This window comes from Mizuhopecten yessoensis, unplaced genomic scaffold (genome assembly GCF_002113885.1).
Source record: "Mizuhopecten yessoensis strain PY_sf001 unplaced genomic scaffold, ASM211388v2 scaffold213, whole genome shotgun sequence".
Lineage (NCBI taxonomy): Eukaryota > Metazoa > Mollusca > Bivalvia > Pectinida > Pectinidae > Mizuhopecten > Mizuhopecten yessoensis.
Window position 1 is genome coordinate 1,667,951 of NW_018403434.1, and position 10,350 is coordinate 1,678,300.

At 39.3% G+C, this 10,350-nt stretch overlaps 1 protein-coding gene across 2 annotated transcripts in view; it reads left to right on the top strand.

The window, feature by feature from the left end:
- Window positions 1–10,350, top strand: part of LOC110440759 (amine oxidase [flavin-containing]-like) — a 45,967-nt gene that overhangs the window by 10,129 nt on the left and 25,488 nt on the right. The window contains exon 2 of one of the 2 annotated variants that reach the window (XM_021483931.1): window positions 1,542–1,606. In XM_021483931.1, the coding sequence (XP_021339606.1) occupies window positions 1,558–1,606 (49 nt within the window). In that variant the 5' untranslated portion in view covers window positions 1,542–1,557. Of the gene's footprint in view, window positions 1–1,538; window positions 1,607–10,350 lie in introns of both variants that reach the window. The other variant, XM_021483990.1, reaches the window with a different exon arrangement.

The following is a 10,350-nucleotide window of genomic DNA, read 5'->3' on the forward strand; positions in this document are numbered from 1 at the left end:
ATCATTGCCTATGATATAACGTCCTTACCTATGATATCATGTCCTTACCTATGATATAACGTCCTTGTCTATGATATAACGTCATTGCCTATGATATAACAACCTTGCCTATGATACAATATCATTGCCTATGATATCACGTGCTTGTATATATTATAAACTGATGAAACATCTTGCTTAAGAGTATCTTTTCACCATTTTTGTATAAGATGACGCATTAGTTTTTTAAATTGTTTAAGCAATATTTCCTTGTGCCATACTTTAAGGAGCTGTTCTGTAATCGCTTAACCGAACTTGGACCTACCTGGCCCCTATCTGTTATAATAAGACTCTTTATGGCATATAGGTAGAAGAAAATGTTTCCTAAAAACTGCATTTGTTCGTTGAAAGATTGCTGACATAATCGAGTATTGTAGCGTAATTTAAGAAGCTGTTCTGTAATCGCTTTACAGTACTTAAACCAACCTGGCCCCTTTCTGTTATACTATGACCCTATCAAGCATATAGGTAAAAGTAAATGTTTCCTAGAAACTGCATTTGTTCGTTGAAAGATTACTAAGCCATTTTCGAGTATTGATTCCTGTACTTAAGGAAAGTAATAGTGTACCTTACACAATATACATATGTCTGTTATTTTTTATTGAAGTATTTCCCGTTAAAAAATTACCCCGCTTCAGACTGTTTACTTTTTATTTGAACATAGCTGCCTCTCTGGTTTGAAAAATCTTAGATACGATCCTGATTTCCTTTCTATGTGACAAGACAGAACCGGGACGTTTCGCCGAGCTCTTTTTGTACTGACTAACCTCGAGATATGTCAGGATAGCTGCTTCTTTAAGATGCTATCAGGATTACGGGAATAAAAAAAACTTTATCAATTATTAAAACTTCAATGATTTTGATAGACAAATTACCATCTTCAAGCAGATGCCTAGCAACGTTCTCGTTACACTGCGGCAATAGCGCGCGCGCGGGAGCTCGCAAGCAGACGGTCATATCTTAGCACGTGACGAAATTAATGTATGTTCTAGCGGAGGGTTGATGGGATTTTGTTGTGGTGACCCTCTTAATAGCTGAGAGTGACTGGAGTGGTCCCGGAATAATCAATAGGTGATGGAAACGGGACTGGTGCTGCCGTGTTTTATAATCCAGGAATAGGGAGAGATTTAGCTCGTGTATACGTGAACAAGCACTAGTGCGTTGTCTTTTGTGTTGAACGATGCAAAAGTATCATTACATTCAATCGACATTTCTTTAGAACGTCGGCGGATGTATAAACACACGGTGAATTCTCGAAGATCGGTTTGGACACCGCCTGGTGTTGCTAGCTAGCCTTCAACATTTGTCTGTTAAAGCAACTGTTGTGTGAACGGGTTTGTTTATGTATCGACCGCGCTCACACATGTGCATATCTGTTCGCTACACATACAGTATTTATACTACCGATATTTGAAATGCTCTTCAGATCCCAGTGAAATTTCTGAGAGGTTCACGACTTATGAAGAATCTATTTTTTGTATTTTCAATTTTGGGACTAGCAGACGATATCAATTCAACATGGCTGACAAAAGACGGGATGTTATCGTCATTGGTGCAGGCTTGAGCGGTAAGGATTTTGAATGATGGAGATGAGGTGTTTGTAAGATAAAATGTTTTCGTTATCTCTGTCATGATTGCGGTTAAGCGACCATTCGTAAAGTTGCCCATTTCTACCTAGTTATGCTTTCTTTCTACAGTATTTTTGAAAAGATTTGCAAAATGTTGTTTTTGTTCCGAATAGCATGTATACAAAATCATTGTTCTTAAATATTATATATATCTTAACGATACACATTATAGTTGTTATTTCAGTAAGAGTTATTTCCCTTGATTTTCTTTAACATTTGCTGATTTTGTTATTAATGCACTAATCCTTCTGAACCGTTCATTACATCGTCATTCACTTCCAAGTTGTCCTCAAGAAATACTGTTTTATAGATTTATATTTCAGACAAGTTAAACATATAGCACGAATGTAACAAAATAAGCACAGGATTTTATTAAAGATACTGAAGTTACACTTATAGTTAAGACTTTAAGCGGAGTACGATTCCAATTTGATAATGCTTACAAATGTATCCTCATACTAATGTTTCTGTCAATTGTCATATAATATATCACATCAGGGAATTACATATTTGCCCGTGCATAGAGACACAGTTCGCGCAAAAAAGATGAACGATAAGAAGGGCAAACTATTCGTCCATGTCTTTAAATGAAAACGCACTTAACAATCTAAAATATGTCTTGTAGTATTTATTAGACTTGCTCAAGTCCGACTTATTATGTGAGCTGCCAACTGTAGGTAGACTTTTTATATGGAGCTAAGCATTCGAATTCCGAAAGGTGTTAACGTTGGGATTCAAAGTCTATGCTTTCGCAAACGTTTTAAAAAGCGTACATATATCCTGTACAATGGAAGGTTAATGAAATATTTCAAAAAGTAAGAAATAATGCGTCATCACACAAAACAAAGAGTTTAGGACAGGTATCAAAACTAAAATTCAATTCTCCTTAATCCACGCATTTGTAGATCGATCGATGACTTAAGGAACTAGATGATAGACAGGCAGTTACAAATACTGACGCCACAGAGGACGAACACGTGTGATACATGGATATTATTATATGAACACTAGACTTGCACATGTCCCACATACTGCCCGATAATTCCTTTTACTACACATCAAAATAGCACTTGGCCAGAAAAATTCAGTTCAAAAACACTTATCTGTTTTGATAAAAACTGTCTGATGTGTGTATTATGTTTGTCAATAGATGGAAAGCCGTTTTCCACCTATTTAATTACATGTACACAGCTGTGGCAGACCAGCTTCCTATTGTTGACAATAGCGCTAACGTTTCCCCTGAAAATAGTTGTCGCTTCCATTCTAAGTGAATGTATTAAGGTGATTGTGAGTTTGGCGTTTGTAATAACCAAGTTAACAGTCACTGCTGGTTGTTTATTGATCCATCGGCTTTAACCAAAGGCTTTCGGTGTATATCATTGATCAAGAGACATACTATAAAGGATAAGGACGATTTTGTAGTTTTGCGATAACGTGTGTGTGTATCCATGTTCAGTTAAAAGGGACTCGCTGATCGTAAGATGCGGCCAATTTGCGATCCCCTACATAATCGCAGGTTTCCTTCCCCGACTTTTGCTTAGGAGGGGTCTTAATGTGGGAGGAAACCGGAGTACCCGGAGAAAACCAACGTGTTCGGACAAGTGACCCGCATACCTCTACACGTCCGATTGGGGATCGAACCCCGGCCGCCTCGGTGAAAGGCAAGCGCGATATCCACTGCACCATCCGACCACTCAATAGAGATAACTGCGGCCAACAAGGTTTCACCATATATTGGGGTCTAAAGAGTCCCAAGAGAAAACCAGTTAGCAAAGAGTTGCATCGGCTGACAATAACTCTAACATAACTTAATCTTCAATAGATCTTTTGGTTGTGCCAGCAGGGAGGGGGTTTACACAACAGCACTGTTCACTTGCCAAAGGAAAATCCGGAAAGATGTGGCAGACATTTTATAATTATTCAAAGGATTTTCCAAAAATATTTTGCGATTCATCCCTTATCGCAGCTTATCTTCGTATTTATATCTATCGTTGCGGTATATACAGGACGGACGCGCCCATTTGAACTTAAAGAACTCGTTTATATGAATAATTCGGGATGCAAAAAGCCTTTTTGTCAACTAATCGTTATTCTAGCAAGTTTTATTTCGAATCTTTTATTTCCCTACAATGAAGTAATACGTGTAAATTAGTGTTCAAATTTAATGGGGAAAAAATGCCCAATGATGAAAGCAATGGTCTGTTTTTGGTAAACCTCAACTCTTGAACGTCGCCATTAGACCTTTTCTTTCCTGGATTGTACAGGACTTATGTGATCCATATTCATATGTACGTTCCATCACTATTCAACAACATGACATTGCATGCTCAAACATTTATTCCTGTCCGTTAGTATATCACTCCAACAAAATTTGTAGGAATTGTACCCGACTGACATTTGTTAAGGAAAAACAAAAGTCCGAGTTTTATTCTCCAAAATGTTGATTTAACGATTGTGTGGGAAGATTTGTTTAACTTTGGAGATTATTTGAAGTGACAATAACAGCGGGTTCCATGCAAGATATATCATAGGCAAATCTGCATCGACCGAGGAAATGCGTTAATAGTCTCTTAATGGTATTTCGATTAAAGCAAATTGTAAACATGAAATGGGAAAACTTCCGGTACAAGTGTTCGTCCAGATTAAGTAAACGTTTTGTACCATTCAGTAAAAAACGTTGCTCGTAGCTCTGAGGGGTGGGTGTTGAGGAAGAGTTTGTTTTCAGGTGTGGGGAAAAAAGACCCCATCCATACCTCCCTATATGTATTATCTGCAGATCCTGATCCATTGGTCTTGAATAGCAGGTTAACCCCGCCCATTTTGTCTGGAGTCTGTCCTGAAATGACCACACTACATTACAAAGTCCTGACATCGATTTGCACGCCCCGTAGACCCGTTAACATATTTTTTCCGCTCTCACAATCTCGTATAATGATGCATTCATTTTATACATTGCACACACTTCACTGAAATATCGAAACAGGAATACACACCTAATTGTTATTGATTTTATTTCCGTTCGCTCTATGCTATGTTAAGTATTATTCAAATACAGTCATTTTATTTTTAAAGCTGTTTCTATCAATATTTCTGACATAATTATTAACGTATGGTTTTCGGTAAGTTGGCTAGGCTTCCAGCATGTAGAACTGGTCTGTCTCGTTCAGTCTACAGAAAACACTGCATACTCAAAGCATTCTAGTTACTTCATCAATAGCTGTGAGGATAACGTCATAATATCCGATGTTGTCTTCAATTTCCTGGCCTCGAATGACGAGGTCTGACAGTATAAGAAATACTATTTCCCAGACTACCGTTCATATATACATATCTGTATTACAACTGATGCATAGAAAGACGTCATTTTATATAACGTAAAATATTTATTGGAAATAACTAAAACTACTAAATAATTAACGAATCTCAATGCAAAAGGAGTTTTTACTGTAATACACACTGTAACAAGGTCACAATATACCCCTGACATCACCAAAAATGCGATACGAAAGATGAGATCCATTCAATAAAGCTTAAATTAAAAATTAAATAGGTAGATATTGGCATACGCTATTGTCTTTTCCTTTGGTTTAAACATGTATTTTGCAATTCACTCTGTATTATTTGTTATATTGTACAATACCGTATTAACAATAAAATATAAACTCTACGTATCACTATAAACAATGTGGGTCAAATACATCTTAACTTAAAGTACGAGACGTGGCCAGCCAATTAGTAGCATGACACGCGACAGTTTAGAAGCGGGTCGTAAACATACGGTGTTCTTCCTGTGTATCATTTCAACAAGGTGAAAATATCGTAGGCACCATCTACTTCATGGTGACTACCTCATAGCAATCATAGGTCATGGCGACCACATTGGCTGACCAATTTGATTGGACATTTACACATAGCAATCCATGTAGTTTCTGCAAAAATCAAGTCTCTTGTAAACGCATTGTCATACTAACCTGATTTATCTACCTCTGTAAGCCCATTGTCAAATCAACTTGACTTCTGTCTACCGCCGAGGTTCATTTACCCCTTATTAGCCTAATGTCATAGAAACTTGTTTTATCCTAGCTATCGCTGTTATCCCATTGTCGTGTGTTTTCCTTTTTACCCATAGTAAGCCCATTGCCAGATTAACGTGACTTGTGTTTGCCATGATACCCCTAGATAACTCATTGCTAGATTAACGTTACTTGTATTTGCCATGGTACCCTTAGATATCCCGTTGCCGGAGTAACGTGACTTGTGTACCCCTAGATATCCCATTGTCGTGTGTTTTCCTTTTTACCCATAGTAAGCCCATTGTCCGATTAACGTGACTTGTGTTTGCCATGGTACCCTAGTTAACGTGACTTGTGTTTGCCATGGTACTTTTATCCTAGCTATCGCTGTTATCCCAGTGTCGTGTGTTTTCCTTTTTACCCATAATAAGCCCATTGCCAGATTAACATGACTTGTGTTTGCCATTATACCCCTAGATAAATCATTGCCAGATTAACGTGACTTTAACGTGACTTGTGTTTGCCATGGTACCCTAGTTAACGTGACTTGTGTTTGCCATGGTCCCCTTAGATACCCCGTTGCCGGAGTAACGTGACTTGTTCTTGCAATGGTCCCCATACATATCCCGTTGCCGGAGTAACGTGACTTGTTCTTGCAATGGTCCCCATACATATCCCGTTGCCGGAGTAACGTGCCCTGTTTTCCCTTGGTACCCCTAGATATTCCATTGTCGTGTGTTTTCCTTTTTACCCATACTACGCCCATTGCCAGATTAACGTGACTTTAACGTGACTTGTGTTTGCCATGGTCCCCTTAGATACCCCGTTGCCGGAGTAACGTGACTTGTGCTTGCGATGGCACCCCTAGATATCCCGTTGCTGGAGTAACGTGACTTGTGTTTCCCTTGGTATCCCTCAATTACCTGTTGTCAGAGTAACGTGATTTGTGTTTGCCATGGTACCCTAGTTAACGTGACTTGTGTTTGCCATGGTCCCCTTAGATACCCCGTTGCCGGAGTAACGTGACATGTTTTCCCCTTTGTACCCCTAGATATCCCACTGTCGTGTGTTTCCCTTTTTACCCCTAGTAAGCCCATTGTCAGATTAACTTGACTTGTGTTTGCCATGATACCCATAGATAACTCATTGCCAGAGTAACGTGACTTGTGTTTTACTTGGTTCCCCTAGCTATCCCGTTGCTGGAGTAACGTGACTTGTGTTTCCCTTGGTATCCCTCAATTACCTGTTGTCAGAGTAACGTGATTTGTGTTTGCCATGGTACCCTTGGATATCCCGTTGCCGGAGTAACGTGACTTGTGCTTGCGATGGCACCCCTAGATATCCCGTTGCTGGAGTAACGTGACTTGTGTTTCCCTTGGTATCCCTCAATTACCTGTTGTCAGAGTAACGTGATTTGTGTTTGCCATGGTACCCTTAGAATATCCCGTTGCCAGAGTAACGTGACTTGTGTTTTCGATTGTACTTATAATATCCCGTTGCCGGAGTAACGTGCCCTGTTTTCCCTTGGTACCCCTAGATATTCCATTGTCGTGTGTTTTCCTTTTTTCCCCTAGTAAGCCCATTGCCAGATTAACGGTTCATTTACCCCTTATTAGCCTAATGTCATAGAAACTTGTTTTATCCTAGCTATCGCTGGTATCCCATTGTCGTGTGTTTTCCCTTTTGCCCATAGTAAGCCCATTGCCACTAGATAACTCATTGCTAGATTAACGTCACTTGTATTTGCCATGGTACCCTAAGATATCCCGTTGCCAGAGTAACGTAACTGGTAACACTAGATATACCATTTGCCAGAGTAACGTGACATGTGTTTGCAATGGTACCCCTAGAGAGCCCATTGCAAGAGTAACGTGACTTAGATATCCCGTTGCCGGAGTAACGTGACCTGTTTTCCCTTGGTACCCCTAGATATTCCATTGTCGTGTGTTTCCCTTTTTACCCATAGTAAGCCCATTGCCAGATTAACATGACTTGTGTTTGCCATGATACCCCTAGATAAATCATTGCCAGATTAACGTGACTTGTGTTTGCCATGATACGCCTAGATAACTCATTGCCAGAATAACGTAACTTGTGTTTTCCATGGTACATGTACCCCTAGATATCCCGTTGCCAGAGTAACGTAACTGGTAACACTAGATATACCATTTGCCAGAGTAACGTGACATGTGTTTGCAATGGTACCCCTAGAGAGCCCATTGCAAGAGTAACGTGACTTGTGTTTTACTTGGTTCCCCTAGATATCCCGTTGCCGGAGTAACGTGACTTGTGCTTGCAATGATACCCCTAGATATCCTGTTGCCGGAGTAACGTGACATGTTTTCCCCTTGGTACCCCTAGATATACCATTGTCATAGTAACGTGACTTGTGTTTGCCATGGTACCCCTAGAAAGCCCATTGCAAGAGTAACGTGACTTGTGTTTCCCTTGGTATCCCTCAATTACCTGTTGTCAGAGTAACGTGATTTGTGTTTGCCATGGTACCCTTAGATTATCCCATTGCCAAAGTAACCTGACTTGTGTTTTCCATTGTACTTCTAGATATCCTGTTGCCAGAGTAACGTGACTTGTGTTTTACTTGGTTCCCCTAGATATCTCGTTGCCGGAGTAACGTGATTTGTGTTTGCCATGGTACCCTAGATATCCCATTGCCTGAGTAACGTGACTTGTGTTTTCGATTGTACTTATAGATATCCCGTTGCCAGAGTAACGTGTTTTACTTGGTTCCCCTAGATATCCCGTTGCTGGAGTAACGTGACTTGTGTTTCCCTTGGTACCCTAGATATACCATTGCCTGAGTAACGTGACTTGTGTTTGCAATGGTACCCCTAGATATCCAATTGCCAGAGTAACGTGACCTGTGTTTAACTTGGTTCCCCTAGTTATCCCGTTGCCGGAGTAACGTGACTTGTGTTTCCTTTGGTACCCTAGATATCCCATTGCCTGAGTAACGTGACTTGTGTTTGCCATGGTTCCCCTAGATATCCAATTACCAGAGTAACGTGACCTGTGATTTACTTGGTTCCCCTAGATATCCCGTTGCATGGGTAACGTGACTTGTGTTTGCCATGTTACCCCTCGATAACCAATTGCCGGAGTAACGTGACTTGTACTTGCAATGGTACCCCTAGATATCCCGTTGCCGGAGTAATGTGACTTGTGTTTGCCATGGTACCCTTGGATTTCCCATTACCAGAGTAATCTGACTTGTGTTTGCGATGGTACCCTTAGATTTCCCGTTTGCCTCAGTATCCCATAATATCCGATTGCTAGAAGAACATGACTTGTGTTTTCATTGGAACCCCTATTGGCAAAATGCCAGGTTAGATTGACTTTTTCACCATGTAAACTCTGGTTGACCCATTGAGAGAATAAATTGAGTTGTTTCTCCGTAGGTTCCTCGTATTAGCCCACTGGCAGAGGATTGTAAATAACCATAGGTACCCAGAATACACTAGTTGTCAGAGTAACTTGACATGTTTTAAACCGTTGTGTCCATAGTAAAACATTTGAATTTGGGACTCCGTCGTCATAGGTTTGAAATGTACAACCGGGAGAAGCTGCAGCGTCTTGGACAAGATTGTTGTTACAAATACGCCAAATGTCAAATAAACACAATAACAGAATATGCTACGAGTTTAATCTATCTTTGTAATGTCAAGGAGAAGTGTTTGGACCCGAATAAAGTGTCGGGTCAAGACGTAACACTTATTCATCACCACTTGTAGATCTAGTTTATAGGACAATCATTAGGTTAACCAAACTTCCTGTACTGCAGTTGTCTGTATTCCCCTGTACAATGCCGAACGACAGCGGGTCTTGAGCACATGCTTGTATACTATGGATGTTATATTTTTACAATAACAAGTATTTAGTGACACGGTCGATCAGTCCTGAATATACATGTCGTCGTGTTCAAACAGTGTGAAGTTTACTTATCTAAATGTAAACCTCTATCACAATTAGCCCAGCATATTAACTTTAATGCCATTTATTAATTACATGCACAAGGTGATTTTGTTTAACAAAGCTGTTATACCGTTTAAATTCACCAGTGGGAAATGCAATGAACACCCACGATATTGCAATGCTAACATAGTGGTATGATAGCCAAAAACAACCTCGTTTGTAAAACAGTAATGTCAATGACCCGACAATGTCATAAATACTATCGCAGAAAACATTTAACAACACGTAACGGTCGTACAAGGTCACCCTAAATCTCGCAGATTAATTTTTAAACATTAAAGTTAACGAAGGCCTTTAAAAACTATGTAGTGTTTATATGCTGCGAATATGATGCTGAAACGAATGCGTGAAGTACAATCGAGTCAAGTAGTCAACACTAATGGTCGAGAAAACTACCAAATACCAACTCAATCATTGATATTATATAACATTTAACGCAGTTATGCGAAAAAATATTTCATTTGTAAAACGATACCGTAGACAAACAATGAATGATGTTTGTTATCGTTATATTGATTGTATGTTTGTTATCGTTATATTGATTGTATGTTTGTTATCGCTATATTAATCGTATGTTTGTTATCGTTATATTAATTGTATGTTTGTTATCGTTATATTAATTGTATGTTTGTTATCATTATATTAATTGTATGTTTGTTATCGTTATATTAATTGTATGT